We start from the raw sequence: 16,594 nt of genomic DNA on the forward strand, positions 1-16,594 counted from the left end.
AATCTTTTATTTTGAACGATTAAACACTGTACATTATAAATTAAACTCTGAACAAGTTTGATGAATTATTCGAAATTTGAATTATAATTCAATGTATTCTAAATTTTGAACTTAAATAAAATAAACTAACTCAAGGTTATTGTTCTCATTATATGAAAAGATTCGAGTTGAATATCTGGACTAGGAGTAGCTATTGCGAGGGGTCTGATAAAGTATCAATGTAGAAAAGGTGACCAGGCATTACAATGTATGCCGGGTAAATTCTCGCCAGTCATAAATATATCTCAAATTTTGATACGATCAATTCAATTAGACGATCCCAACCAGTTATTTAATAAAATGATAAGAAAAAGTAAACAAGAATCTATAACACCCAATAAAGTTTTTTTATATTTAATTTATGACCAAAAAACAATAAGTGATTGGTTACTAATCACCTATTGTTTACTTACTACTTTTCGCTACAAACAATTGTCTCGTTGGTTTAGTGGCTAACATGTTAGAGACGAGACCGCAAGGTTCAAATCAAGAACCAAAAAATCAACCTAGGTTTAGGAAAACAACAGTGGTACATTAGCCTAAAGTTGTCGTTCTGCAGCTAAGCTCTCACCGGTAGTCGGCCTACCGCTTTATGCGAAAAAGAAAGTACTACGTAACTATTAAACTATTATCAAAGGATATTTAATCAAAGTTGACCATAACAGACAGCAACAAAGGTCTTTGATTATTAACTTTAAAAAAACGTATTCGCAGATTCCTTTACTATCACAATCTTGATAAGCTACATCCGACCTATAATAATAATATTCAATATTAACCACTCAAATAAACATGGAATGTGTGTTAGATATTTAAAAAAAATATATTTTTAGATTGAATTATCTCTAAAATATAAACATCTCGTAAAAAAATTAAAAGTATAACGAATATTTAAGACCTTGAAAGTACTCGGTATATTTATAGCCGTTCACAATTGCGTCGTTGACCTTGGGCACACTTTTATTATATATTATAAAATTTATAAGCAAACTAGATACGTATTTTATTGGTTTCAAATGGTTTATTGTTTTATAACTCGATACAAAGTCCTTGACAATAATCAACAGTACAAGTATGGCATAATAATATATACTAGGTGTGATCTACATTCATATTATCAATGAGAAAGTAACTGTCTGTCTATTACGCTTTCACGGCTAAACACTGAATCGAATTTGATCAAATTTGGCATGAGGCAAGCTTAAACTTTAAGGAAGCACACACTTTTTACAACTAAACCTACGATACGGAACCGCAGACGAGGTCCAGTCCAGTCCTATATATATATGACGACTCCGTGGTCGAGTAGTGTGTATACCGGTTTTCATGGGTACGCCACTCCGAGGTCCCGGGTTCGATGCCTGGCCGAGTCAATGTACAAAAAGTTTATTAGTTTTCTATGTTGCCTTGGGTCTGGGTGTTTGTGGTACCGCCGTTACTTCTGATTTCCATAACACAAGTGCTTTAGCTACTTACATTGGGATCAGAGTAATGTATGTGATGTTGTCCAATATTTATATGTATATATTACAAATCGGGATATAATTTTAAATCGCGAAATGTAATTTAATGGAACCCTTTACAATGTGTAGGGAAGTTTCGACTTCGTGCTGTTGATAAGTCCTTACTGGAGCAAAGTAAATGTTTCAGTAATAAAATTCCGCAACTCTTTAACTTTGCCCAATAAAACATTTTAATTTTATGTTAAAATTAAAATTAGATCATAAGCTAGTAAATCAATATCATAATTATCATAAATTATGTAATTGATAAAATCTACATAATAAATATTAATGAGGTTAATTTTATCCAACAATTTCATCAAAACCCCTCATATTTTCCTAACGATGTTATTCTTTACATCAGCGTTCGAGATGTTAATTAATGAGAATAGTTAAGCACGAGTACAGACAAGTGTTCTATTCACTGGACCATATCTGTATTCTATATAATAAATAAATTAAAAAGTAAATCTGACCCAATTTGTACAGCACCTTAGTTAAATTATCAGCAGCAGTACACATCTGTAGTCTATTCCCATCGATGAAGAAATAAAGACAAACAAACCTTAGATTCACGTATTACACACGATTTGCTAATAGCTCAGCTATATTGTACACTAGTAATTCTTGATTGATATGTATTTATTATAATTTGTACAACATCAATCCACTTAACTACTTTTATCTACTTTAATTTTACTTCCAAAGTTTCGATAACAGCGTCGTCAATGTTTAAAACGCAATTTCGAAAATCCTTAATAAATATTATAGATTATTCAAGCTCAATTCAAGCTGACGTATACATTTTCAATTCTATGTTAAATGTTGTTTATTTGGCTTTCGTCCTCTCGCTGTTCGAATAAACAATAGGTATTTCATTCAAGTCATTCTTACATCTGATGAGGACAAACATCGCTATCGATGATTATTTATCAGCAAAATCAACCAAAATATCAAAGTATCCATCAAGATAGTCTTAGCATCAATTTGAGTCCGTGTTCCCAAAGCCGTATTGAAGCGTTTATGTAATACCACAGTACACTATACAATCATGGCATATCAAAAGGTTAAAGTTAAAAAGAAGAACAACATTATTTTGAACAAAGTGTTCTGAATTTAATTGGACTTTGTTTTTTCATTATATTGCATTTCACAATAGCCATTCATCAAGAGCGAAGACCGTAAATCTCAAATTAGGAACATTGTAAAGTTTTATCGGCTTCTAACGACCGCAGGTAAAGCTCGAATTTCTTAAAGAAAATACAATAGGCGACTAAAAAAAGTGTATATTACTTACGTAAAATTTCTTTGTTAGGATTTTTGTACTCGTTCCTTTTACTTTATACTTTATCTCGACTTAGTGACATTCCACGTGATTTGTGACAGCGATGTGCCATAAATTCAGAGAGTGACGTAATTGAACCGCTACGTTTTAAAAAAAATTGGACAATACCGTTAGCATACTCGAGCCCATACATCATGCAGATACTAATACTTCAACGAAATAAAGAACAAATGCAAAAGTACGCTCTAGACAAAGTATAAAGAAATCACAATTGCCTATTTTGCGCAAAAACAAAGAAATTTGAAAATGTTCACACGGCGGGCGGTGAGCAGCGACAAACGCAATGAAATTACGAACGAGACCCATTGTGACTTTTGTAAAGAAAGTCGGAACGAATTGTAAATCGGATCAGAATGCCCGGTGACGCCCATCGAATACGTCGAAACAATTGATGCCCCGTGTGGTTTCTGAATACCAAACCTCACGATTGTATGACGTTACAAAAGATGCCAAAACTCCATAGAGTTTAATAAATCCCAAATTTAAAAGAAGCGACCTCGGCTTATTATTCGGACTATAAATCAATTGGTTAGTGGAAGCAAATAAGATAAAAGATAACTTAAAAGAATTCCTCGCTGTCGAACAGCTGTGCGATGAACGACAGGGAAATACTTTGTCGTTTCTTACAAACTGCTTGTAAAGTATAATAAAAATATATAACTGAATATATATCGGATTTTCCTATTGTACATCGGAATTTAGATTATGTGTTATTGCACGTTCCTACCACTCATTATTCAATCCATTTCTTTCTTTCTTGTATCTTCTGGAATAAAATGTCTTTAAGGGTTCGGGCGTACTCTTTAATGGTACTTATAATAACGCGAAAAATATATTCATTTAACAATAAGGACAAATCTGAATTAATTCTCAGACCAATACACAATCTAAAAAAGCACTCGAATCTATTTGCGATGGGGCCGTAATTCAAACGTTCTACTTAAAGAAATATCCTCCCAAATACCTACTCTACTTTACATTTAGATTTAAGGCATTATACACCGCCCAAGATGCGCGAGTAACAGTATTGTTCGACAAAGCATTGTGCTGCCAATGACAGATAAGAGCAATGTAATGAGCTCTGCGACCTACAATGGAATCTCGCTAGAATGCCCCATGCGAGACTTGGTACATAAATTTAAATAAAACGATAATACCACTAACGATACCTATTACTATAAATCCAAACATATTATCATTTAACAATGTGAATATAATCATGCGAGTTAAATCTAATTTACCAAACAAGTAGACAAAATAAACGTAAGCACATCAAATAGTGGGAGGATAATCTTTTTCAAATGAGCTCGTTCCTGTTACGGTCGGTTGGCTGTTTGTATAAAATGTTGTACTCTTATATTAAACAAAACGAAAACGATTTCAAATACACTCGATTCTCGTTTCATTCGCGAATAAAGTCGCCATCGTAGCATGAGTCTGTACATCTCGAACAAAAAACCGAAGTGATAATCATTACAATTTAAAAACGTGAACGTTTGAGATAATCATTTTTTCATGATAATTATCATTTTTATTGATTCGAACATCTTTTTTATTTATTTAATTGCTTTATTATATAACATAAAACGTTATCGGAGTAAATCTTAGCATTCATTATAGTTTTAGATAACAGGATTACAGTTAAAAATTACATCTCTTGTCACTTGCGCCAGTACCTACGTCCGCACAGCTGCCCGACTGGTTTGTCCACTTGTGCCGGATTGATTTAACGTAAACGCGCGATCTCAACCTCTTTCGTCTGTATGCTCTCCTGGTACTTCATTATCGATTTATAAATTATCAATACCATCTAATAATTTTATTGAAAATTAATTGATTAATTTATATGCCATAATTTCTTTTATTATAATCAGATTCTAGTGGATGTTATAATTGTATTATGGATATCAGATTTATTAATTATAAACTCTATTACTAAAATTCCTACATACTTGTTTTCAACTTTTAAGATATTTTGTGACATTTATTAATTATAATTTGTATCGATTAAAATCTCGATTTTATGTTAGATATTATGTGTATCATGATACATAAAAAATAATTAATTTATTGGTTGATTAGTCTGTGTTTAATTTGCTTAAGATAAAACTAGTATTAAATGACAGAACATTTTCCTTTATAACCTGGCTTTATCTTGGAATTTATTTAAACTATTTCTCTATCTAGGATTTATCTAAAATAGTATTTTTCTTCACAAGACAACAAACTAGTCTTATGTATTGCAACTAGGAGTCAGTCAATAATTCTCATTCACTATTGACAATGTGAAACATACTTAAAAGCATATTATATTTTTTTATATACTTTTAAGCTGTTTATGTTTATAAATGAAGCTTGTTGAAGAATGATTATGGTATAATTCATGGTTAAAAATTCATATTCATTGGTCATATTTGTGGAATAAATCTGAGGTCATAGCTCATGAGATTGATTCAAATAGTAAGAAAAATAAAGAGATTTTTATACACAAAGTCATATCATTTATATATTTATATCATGGTTATATATTCATAAATAATATAATGTTGTTATTATATAATTGGTTCTATTGCATTAGGTAATTAATGTCAGAGGACTGTATTACATGATTAAGTAATTAATTATGATACTAATGTCAAATTTTATATTATAATAGTAAATATATACATTAAAGTTTAATAAGTAAAAAATTAAGATTTTTCCTTTTAAACTTCAGACTCTTGGGTAATATTAAAATTTTACATAATATAAACAAACATAGGACATTTATTACAGATTTATAAATTATTTATGTTGTAAAATATAATTGTTAGCATTTGTCTATTGCCATAAGAAATGTGTATTTTAGTAACTTTTTAATGTACTTGAGAATATTGTCCACTATAAGTAATAAAAAAAAGTTTTTTTTTAATTATATAAAAAAATTTTTTTTTTTGGAATGGACTATGGTTTATTTGATAAATCATAATAATGTTTAAATTTACTTAAAACATTCAGTAACTAAACATTATGTTTTGGTTAACAAATAGTTTAATTAAAAGTTACCTGTGAAAATATAAACATTTTTAAGAATATTGCAAGATACATACCTGATATAGAGAACTGATGAACCATTTACAATTCTTCTCCAACCAAGGGGCACAGTTATTGTTTGTGGAAATTCACTATGCACATTCCTCACGTCAGGCGTCTCTGATGACTGAGGAAGTACAGACGATGGCAGCACTGCCAGCACCACACCGTCAGCTGTCCGGACAAGCTGTGGTGCACTACCACCATCTCCTTCACTAACTATCGACCTACTCACACCGATTTGCTGATTCAGTATATTTATGCTCTGATTCACAATAGATTGATGTGACACACTTTGTTCTAACAACTGGTAGTTCACAAAACTCTTCCCTACAGATAGCTCTCGCTCACCGGTGTTCATTCCTTCATTATCACCACTTTGCACCACACCATTATCATTGAACTGGGCCTGACCATGCACTCCTATTGGTAACATAGATGGCATATTATCACTCACAGGACCACATCTTGTCTGGTATGCACTTAACTCTCCTATCTGCAACGGTAACCTAACATTGTATGAATCTAAGTTACTCCAGTCGGGATTCTCACAGTCCGTCTTCACAGCTGTACTGCTCGGCCTATCAATAGCCTTATTATCATCATTTCTCATACAATTCTCCTTCAGATAAGATTGTGTAGCAGTGAAATATTCGTCCCGGTGTGCTGTGATGTTCTCTGATGACTCGAAAGAATTTAGTTTGGCTTCAGAATCATTAAATGGCTTATAGTAAACTGTACCAGGTGTGCTTCCTTGGTCGTTTTGTTCAATTTGCTGTCGATAGAGCGTGTTTCTGGGGAGAGCGAGATGCTGAGACACGTTGTCGTGGAGGTAGAGCGTGTCAAGCGGTGGATGGGTCTGCGGCGGCGGGTCTGGGCCCGCGGCGGCCGCCTCTAGCTGGCGCGCCTCCGCCACGTACACCAGCACGCGCGGCGCGCCAGCCACGCCCGCTCGCGGCGCGGCCACACTCGCCGGCTTGCCGGACATCTCGTACACACATCACACGCCACATAAGCCACCCGATTACTAGCTGAACGCGACCAACCGATAATCTGCCGATGTACCAGCAGACGAAAAGTGATCCCACCTTGCATCGCTATCCACCCTCCGATCATCGCTCGATGCCCTCACTTTGTTCCAGAACCACTGCACCATCCTCGATTATTCGTTTCTTGTGCATTAATGTCATCAATCTTATCTTAATTGTTTTATGGCGGGCAAAACAAACAGGGTCTAATAGTTTTATGGTGGAGCCTTTTTCGGCCCCATTGTATAAAAAAATAGGTCATAAAACGTTTAGAATCACTTTTCACTACTGTATTTTAAATCATTTAGAATCCATATTGACACTTGCAAATGTAAAAAGGTCACAAAATGAAAAATATTTTCTTCATCTTTAATGTAAGACAAGTTCCACGAACTTTATAATATTCTTTTTGTCTGTCGTTTTTAATACTATAACACAAATTATTGTTTTTCATTAACACTAAAAACACAAAAAAAAATCTGGGATTCGCAATGCGATGCCATCAAAGTGAAACACTGTGAAGAACAACGAATGAAATCACCCCAGCTATGATATACGACTAACAGTTAAAGGTAGTTAAAACTATTTCTTCTGAATGTTCCTCTATAAGCTTTACGATCAGTTGGGTTATAATAAAGTTATGGCTACCTAGTACAGATAAAATAACCAATAAAATCCTGTAAATATTGTTGCTGTCCTACATCTGATTGGTTAAATTTACTGTTTCTACTTTAAGTACTGGCTATAATGAAACTACATCGGGAGAGACAGGGATAAAAAACAAAAAAGTGTTTTGCTTCTTTAAGACGGCAACAACGCGAACTAAAATGCATTTGAACTGCTTTATCGACATTAAAGCTAAGAATACAATATTTATAGGTTTTTCGGTAGCCTATGTGGTGGCTGAAAATTTTCAACTATATTTTATTAAGAATATTAATACACATGAAAATAATAAATGTGTTTATGTAGACGATAGTGCAAATTCGAACAAATAATATATTAAGGAATGATAACATTTAAGAACCGTATTTATCTCAAACGTATACATGAATGGAAAATATATAATTTTAAAATTTGATAGAATTAATAAATCATTTAATAAAGTATTAATTATTATATTTTGACAATGATCATATGATACGTGAATTTAAAAAAATGTCTAATATTTTATTATCTTTTACATTACGACATTTATGACTTATACTTTATTTTAATTGCAATGCAAAATAAAAAGATAGATTTTAGTAATTTATCGTATAAATTTGACCTATTAACAAACTCAAACTTTCCTAATAAATCTGAACTTCCTTAGTACTTTTTTTCATAAATAATTCGCCTGTTGAAGCAATGTAAAAAGATGAAAGTACTTATTTTATGTGTAGGTTTAGTTTACTTTGTTAAAATTATGATCATATTACATAACATTTAGTTGAATTAAATGGTTACGGTACTAATTGTTACAGTGACCAAAATCTGTTCAATGTTACTTTGTTTATACATACTATATTATATATTCAGAGAATAATGACTGTCAAATGGCAATACTATTGTAAGTGTCAATTCAAACTTCAAAGCAGAATGTGTGTGAATGTTATTCTTGAGTGTGTCAATTATGTGTTTTAGGTTATAACTTATTGTTACGAATTGAATATACTAATTCTGTTTTTATTATTATCTTTTTAAAATATAAATATACGTTACAATGAAACGCAAAGTTAAAGATTTAGATGACGAAGAAAGCAGGTAATTTGATTGTTTTTATTTTTCTCTATTGCCGTCATGAAAAAATAACTAATGAACTATGATGTTACCGACTTACATTAATATTCTATTATTAATAAATTTCAGGTTGTCATCGTTGTTGTTTAATAAATCCAAAAAATTCGTTGACAATCTCTCAACGTCTGTGAAAACTGAAAACGATTTGGATTTGAAACCCGCATGGATTGACGACGATGATGACCAGTTCGGTGTTGATATTATTCCTGGGACAAAGAGCAAAGCTCTTTATGTTCAGAAACTTAAAACAAAATATGAAACGTTGATAGGGACTCCAAGTTGGGCTAAAGTATCAAATGCATCTAGCGACAAGAAAAAGTCAGAAGAAATACTTCGCACTGTAGGCCATTTGCAGAAACAAAAATCAAAAGGCCTTCGAAAAGATAATCTAGAATTCAAAACATTTCCGAAAGTTAATTCAGAGACTGGTAACGAAGGTCCACGAATTTCTACTGTTGTTTTTCATCCTAAGATCAGTGTTGTACTCGTAGCTGGGCAATCTGGTATTGTTTCACTCTTCTCTATTGGCGGTGATGTCAATAACAAACTACATAGCTTTAATTTAAATAAATGGAAGGTTACGACAGCTCAGTTTACACCCGATGGCTCAGAGGCATTTATTGCATCAAAATTGCAACACAACTACTGTGTTTACAATCTTGTTAAAGCTGAACCTAAATTAGTTCAGTTACCAAAAGCAATAAAGAAACCCAAATTATTTAAGTTATCTCCGGATGGCAAATATATAGCTGTTAGTGATGGCTTGGACGAAGTATTTATAATTTGTGCAAAGTCTAAAGAACTGTTGAGATCATTGAAACACAATATGAATGTTGAATCATTGATATTTAGCCATCATTCTGAATTACTGTATTGTTATGGTGTTCAAGGAGAAGTTACAGTGTGGGATCTATCAACATATAGGTCAGTTCAGAAGTTTTATGACAATGGCTGTGTTACAGCATCCTGTATAACAATGAGCGACTGTGGGCAGCTTTTAGCCACCGGAAGCGGTGAAGGAATTGTTAATATATATGAAACAAATAATTTAACTACAAGAGAACCATTGCCGCTTAAAACAATTTCAAATCTTACAACTAAAATAACAAATCTTAGTTTTAATCCTACGTCGGAGATCTTATCAATGTCATCAAGCTACCTACCGAATGCAGTTAAGCTTGTACACATACCTTCATATCATGTATTCCAAAATTTCCCAAATCAAAATTTGCAACATGTCGAGGCAGTAAACTTTTCACCTCACAGTGGTTATATGGCTCTCGGTAATAATAAGAGTTGTGCCTATTTGTACAGATTGAAATTTTACAAGAATTATTAGAATATAATTTCTGATATTGTAAACAGCATAAGTATGGTTAATGTAATCACCATAGATCATTGAGTCTCGGGTATTCATAACTAATCTCTTTGTACCAAGTTAAAATGGAAGTCATCAGGGTAACCTGTTAATAAAATGTAAGGATAAATAATTGAATATTGCAATTAACAAGTGTTTTAACTTAATGTGTAGTTGCAGAGCAGAGTCATAATGATCAATGGTGATTATGAATCTAATTTTATGTCTGATGTACATTCTGCAAACAATCATTATTCCATATTGTTGCTTTGGTTAATTTTTTTTTGTGTCGATATACCATTAAAATATATTTTAAAAAACTAGATAACTCATTCTAAGATATGATTGATGTACTAAGGTAATAAACAAATGAAAGCCCAAAATGATTTTTATTGAACCGGCATTGTTGCTGTTAAAATAACATGGGCCCAATATGTAATGTTCCAATAGTGTTTAAGGTGTTGACCTAAAACTTTTAACAGACCACTTTTGTATTGCATATTGTTGGTATTAAATGTAGCAGAATAACATTCAAAATTGTTTTATCTCAAAATTAATAATAATAATAATAATCATTTAAAGTATCAGACGCAACCTTTTCCTTTGCCGTTAGGCACAAAAATTGGCGCCTATATAAAGCTTTTATTAACATTAAAAACAAAATGGCTTATTTATAAAGAAATACTATTATAATATTCTGTTTTTAATTATACATTTTTGGAAGATAATTGTTCCCCTAGTGTAACTATAGTGCTAGGTGTAGTATATGTATCTAAAACATTTCGCCCTTTATAGGCATAAATATAATTTTATACCTTATAATAATAATTATTACAGCATTATCACATATCGAAAGTAACACAATTGTTTTTTAAACTATTTAAATGTAATATTAGTATGATTAAATCATAATAAATCAATTGCGTTTTAATAAAATAAGTTAAGCAACTAAGTATTAATTAATATTAAGGTTGTGTAATTACTTAAAGCATGTGAAAACTTAGGTACTGAAATCTAGATAATGTTATTATTTAAGTTTGGTCACCAAAAATTTTACATTTGAACAAAATCCGTTCCTGTTAGTATGGTCCATATTAATAAAACAGTAGGTAATTATTTTATAAGTTACGATATTTATTGTTGGTAGAATTTATTTAAAATAGTTAATTTTCCTCTCCTTTTAGTAAGGCGGATACAAGTAAGGTTGTTTTTTTTCAAGATTTAATTTCGTACATCGTTTGTTTTCTTATTGTGATAAACGCAAATAACATAATAATCAGGAATCATGTAATTTGGAATGAATTGAATTGAATTTGCATTTAACAAATATTATTTTATTGTAATTTTATTTACAGCTATACAAATTTTTGATTTCGTATTATAGCTAGTCGAGATAAATTCTCTCGATAGCTATGTAAACTATAAGTGATATAAAAAATTGACCTCATCCACAACACAATTTATTATCACAATGGAATCTACAAAATACAATCCAAGCAAAGAAAAAACAAAAAAATAACAAATCGTAACATTCGGTTGTTTCGGTTAACACCGAAAGATGGCGTAACGTGACAATTGACATTAAAAATTTAAAGCACCTTTTTATTAAATACACATTATAATAATTATAATATATACTAAGATTTTTATACGTTTAAGTGAAAAATCATATCATAGGAATAGTGTTGCTTATTAATTAGACTTTTTAACTAAGAATAGCCATATAATTGAAGAAATACGTGATTAAAATTTATGTTTATGTTATAGATGAAGGTGATGACATCAAATTAAATGTTTACAAAATGTAACATATCATCTTCATCCACTTGTGTCTTCAATTGTTTTATTATATTTTCCTTAAAATTCCATTGACCTTCATCGTTCTAAAGACGATGTTAGCTTAGATCACCCCAATTTGCACTGTTGCCTCAGGCGTCATAAGATATAAAAATAGGTATTAAGTTTCTGACTGCCAGTCAACTGTCAAGTGTCTTCCGTCGGAACTCGGAAGTAGACAGTATAATTTAATTAAAAACTACAGGACCAGGAAGGAAGCTTATAATTTATAGACTCTAGTCAAGGGAAAAATCTTTGAGTATCACAGTAAACAAATTCTGGGTATATAACTAATAACCTAACACATCATTTCAACACTTAACAATTTTAAGCAATAAAAAAAAATACAGGGTGATTTGTTTTCGAACTCTCAAAAGTAAATTGCGAGAAAACTGGTATCGTAAAATGGAAGTCAAATGAAGCAAATGCTTGAAACAATGTACTGATGCGAAGACCGTTTTGTGTGGTTGGGTGTTTCATAATTAATAAATTTCTTAGGTATTTTATTGATCATGATAACTACACAGATACATAATACTTACTATGTTGTTTACAGTCTCAAGAGGAGAGTCTTGTCATAAACCTTTCATCGTTAGAATTACAAATATAAGTGAAGGATAATCGGATTTTGCTGTTGTTGCAGCATGCGGTGCCATTGACCCCAAAACTTTTAAGAAGAAAACATGATTAACTATGTTTATACTTAGTTAATTTTCATACTAAGTGCTGAAGATAATCTGCACAAAAGATTTTAAGAAACCTGTTCACCGATTTTTTCTTCGAAGACTTCACCATCATCGGTGGTGCTGCGCTCGGTACTTTTACACCTCTTGCATCCTGGATCAAGACGAACCTGCGGAAATTTGACATTTGATTGATTCTTCAATTTCAATTTACCTGTAGGTAGTCTTTGAATTAGAGTTGAAGTATAAAAATAATTATGTCTGATAACAAATAGAATTTCATTTTGTAAATTTCTATGTAAATATATTGAACGTAATAAGGTTAAGCTATAAATAGTTTTGTAATTTTTTTTCTGTGTTTAAATTTAAATTTGCAGGGACACTCCTATCGCGCTCATGTTACCTCGTTAATGCATGGTCAATCAATGTTTTTCTATGATACATTTACCATGATTGCGTTAAAGTCGTCCCGAAGGAATATTTACCGGAGAATGGGCAGCAGCGTACTTTTTGAGTACTATGATCAAGTTACTGCGATTGCCAACCCACCTGCCGAGCGTAGCGGTACTCAAACGAAGCCGTTTCACCTATGTATATGCACGGCACACGCCATTAGATTACCAACTTTGCAGCGGTGGTTGCTTTTTTTTTTTTTAATAATGCTAGCAAGTGGCAACAGCACAGCTTTTTGTGCCATTTATGATATCATATATGATAACAATACGAAATAAATTCTTAAATTATAGTTAAATATTTATCAATTCTTTAAACTGCGTTTTGTTAGGTTAGAACAGAACTTGTTTTCCGCATATTAATCGTTACATATACATAGGTAATCATTTCACCTATAAACGAGAATAGCTTAAAACCTGTAATGTATGACATCGGACACTTAGTATCTTTTATATGTGGACCCAGGAAGTCCGCCCAAGGTCACGGTCGAATATTTCGAAACATTAGTATTATAATTGCAATAAACGAATCTTTTGACTATTAGCACTTCCTGTTTATACACGATTTGTTTACAATTTATTTCATTTAAAGAAGTTATATACTTATTTAATTGTTAGATGATAGCTTCGGAGAAGAATAAATAAGCGCTATCTATGTTTTCGGAAGTTCTATAACATTTATTTAGACTACAAAGTATTTCGTGTGTGTAGCTTTAAATCAAAGTAGATTTTTCGGTTTTACGAAGGTCATTGTGTTATATAATTGTGTTTTAAGGTCAACATTGTCGCTGAAATAACAAACAACCTTTACTTTCGTTTTTTCCTATTCAAAAATTTGTCCCAATTTTTTTTTAAAATTAATTTTTGGTCGTATGTTTCGCTGCCGCACCACTCCAACTTTATTATGACATATGTTGTGGGACAGACAAATGCCTGATGGTAAGTGGTCACCATGGCCCATAGACATTAGCACTATCAGAAATACTTCGCGTTAGTTCAAAAGATTTTTTAGGAATTTCGAAACCTATGACAGGTTTTGTTTTGATTCCATTTCATTGTAAACTTTAAGTCACTGGCGCCAAAATGATGAAACTTTATTTAAATGAAATTTTTAATGTCAAATAATTTACTTCATTTTTTTTTTATATATATAAAGCCGTAGCACCGCTCTTTATATTATATATATATTTTCTGCTGACTAAAATTAATTCTTTAGTATTTTGTAATCAAGAATCGTCTTTAATTTTTGCTCACGGCTAGAGCTCTTCAAATTGATACCATAACTGATTCTTTATGTGCAGCCATCATCCCATAATCACTGGAACAAAGATTGGCTTACGCTATTAATCAGAAATATTAACCATTCCTTATATATCCAACGCGCTATCAAACATGGGAACTAAGTACCTATAAGTACACTGACTCACTCTTTCAAACCGGAACACAAAATTATATCAGTTATATATAGCACTTAAATAATTAATTAATCTGTATCAAATACGAGGTGTGATTTTTTAGAAAAAAGTCTTTATTTGACGAGCGAAAGCGAAGTCGGTTTGATGAGAAGAAATTAAGTAAGATTTAAGAATCCGACTCGCGCTTGATCGGTTTTACACAAGGTGTACAATATACATATGTTATCTATGCAAATGTAGCAACACATAATTTAAAAAAAAATAAAACGCACTTTCCGTGGTACTAAAATGTTTACCTTTGCACGACCTTCGCTGTGGTCACTCACGAGCGAGAATCATAACAATCATTCATGCAAACTCGATACGGTTTTACCCAAGACGTTTATTGGTGTTCACGATAACGGAAGATTCCTTTAAAGAGGCGGTCAATATTTACTTACATTTATGACGATTGTGAATGTGATTTTTAATTTATGCATTTTATGAGTTCTGATTAGTTTTGGGGAATGTAAATCAAAGCACTATTTAGACAGTGTACTTATTAAAGGTTATGGCTTTAATAATATGGTCCCGCCTGGTTTACGCAGTTCTCTTATGATTTCGTCATTGCCCGGATCTTTGCTGGTTATAAACTGTCGTTCAGCTGTTGCTTTACTATTAATTTGCACCCAGGACTTTGGGTATACAATATAAAATTCAAATTGTTATTTTCTCGTCCAATTTCGTTTATTTTAGAGGCTGTTTATAGGATTGACACTATTGACTCTTTACCAATTATCACTTCACAAGGTTCACAGTTACGTGGCTTAAGCGTTTTTTATTAGACAATGTGATGACGATTGGGAAAAAGACGAGTAAACATTTACCAGACTGATGTAAATAAGAGATGACACAAGTGTTCTATTGTTAGCTTATTTTAAAATACCATGAATATAACTTGGCATATATTTATACATAAGTTGAAAATCATGTTTATCACGTCCACAGTCTAAATTAAAAGCGGGGGAAACTGCCAAGCGGATTCACTGACATAATAATATTATATACTAAAACCTATTACAATAGGAGATACATCTTTTGATATATATTTTTTGTATATTGGTTTTGTATCTAATATTTTCACAAGCACTACAAATAAAGATCTCCTAATCTTTATATGTAAAAGCGAAATACCACTCAATGATTAATCACGAAATCTCAGAAACGATAACACCTACAAACTTAAAATTTGGCAGGTAGGTTATATAGTGTAGAAATCCGCTTAGTACGGATTTTACGAAACTCCACCCCTAAGGGGGCAAAACGGGAGTTGGAAGTTTGTGTTTTATAAATTTCGCGCTGGTATAGCCGCAGGTTCAGCTAGTTTATTAAAATAATTTTATTATTGTTTTTTTGACAGCGTAAATAAACTTTGTATAAGCCCGTCTGTGTAACTACCGGCATAAGGGACATAACATATTCGTTCCTAAATTTGGCTACGCATTGTCGATGTATGTAATGGTTCATATTTCTTAATGCGCCAATGTCAGTGATAATGTGTTATATTCTTGTGTCTTTTGTCCATACGCACACTTCAAACCGAAATACAGTAATACAAATGATTGCATGTTGCTGGTATTACAATTGATGAGAGAGTGGTACTTAAACGAGTTCTATAATTGGCTTTAGAATGCACAGACTTAGCAATAACAATTACTATCGCCTCCAAATCATTTTGACAGTAAATATAGAAGATAATGTTTACGACTCAACAAGGTCAATAAACCCTTACTGGGGCATGCATGATTTTATAACAAAATCACGCAACATACCTTTTTTTTCCACTTCATAAATTTAAACGGGCAATGCCGATTCGATAAAAGATTACTTATGACCTTACTGAAGTTTTAATTATAAAGTAACTTTTTCTCTTTCTGTCATCAGCTGTCGATAATCGAGAGAAGAAGAAAACGGAGCATTTTGTAATTATAAAATACTATACTTACGTTTCTTTATGCAAGATATACTATAGCAGCTCTACTATAATTCTTAAAGGATTTACTAAGTTTCTAGCCGGTTTCTTAGTTGAATCTATTCTGAATCT

The 16,594-nt window shown here is 31.9% G+C and overlaps 2 protein-coding genes across 5 annotated transcripts in view; one reads left to right on the top strand and one right to left on the bottom strand.

Annotated features, from left to right (window-relative positions):
* Positions 1-7,516, bottom strand: part of LOC125065468 — a 68,175-nt gene extending 60,659 nt beyond the window's left edge. For all 4 annotated transcript variants that reach the window (XM_047673057.1, XM_047673058.1, XM_047673060.1 and 1 more), the window contains exon 1: positions 5,976-7,516. In XM_047673057.1, the coding sequence (XP_047529013.1) occupies positions 5,976-6,946 (971 nt within the window). In that variant the 5' untranslated portion in view covers positions 6,947-7,516. The remainder of the gene's footprint in view (positions 1-5,975) is intronic.
* A 1,045-nt stretch (positions 7,517-8,561) lies between these two features.
* On the top strand, positions 8,562-10,991 carry LOC125065383 (U3 small nucleolar RNA-associated protein 18 homolog). Its single transcript, XM_047672949.1, has 2 exons — positions 8,562-8,732; positions 8,838-10,991. The coding sequence occupies exons 1-2, from the start codon at positions 8,692-8,694 to the stop codon at positions 10,105-10,107; spliced, it is 1,311 nt and encodes a 436-aa protein (XP_047528905.1). The 5' UTR covers positions 8,562-8,691; the 3' UTR covers positions 10,108-10,991.
* The last annotated feature ends 5,603 nt before the right edge of the window (positions 10,992-16,594 follow it).

The sequence above is a fragment of the Vanessa atalanta genome, chromosome 7, assembly GCF_905147765.1.
Source record: "Vanessa atalanta chromosome 7, ilVanAtal1.2, whole genome shotgun sequence".
NCBI lineage: Eukaryota > Metazoa > Arthropoda > Insecta > Lepidoptera > Nymphalidae > Vanessa > Vanessa atalanta.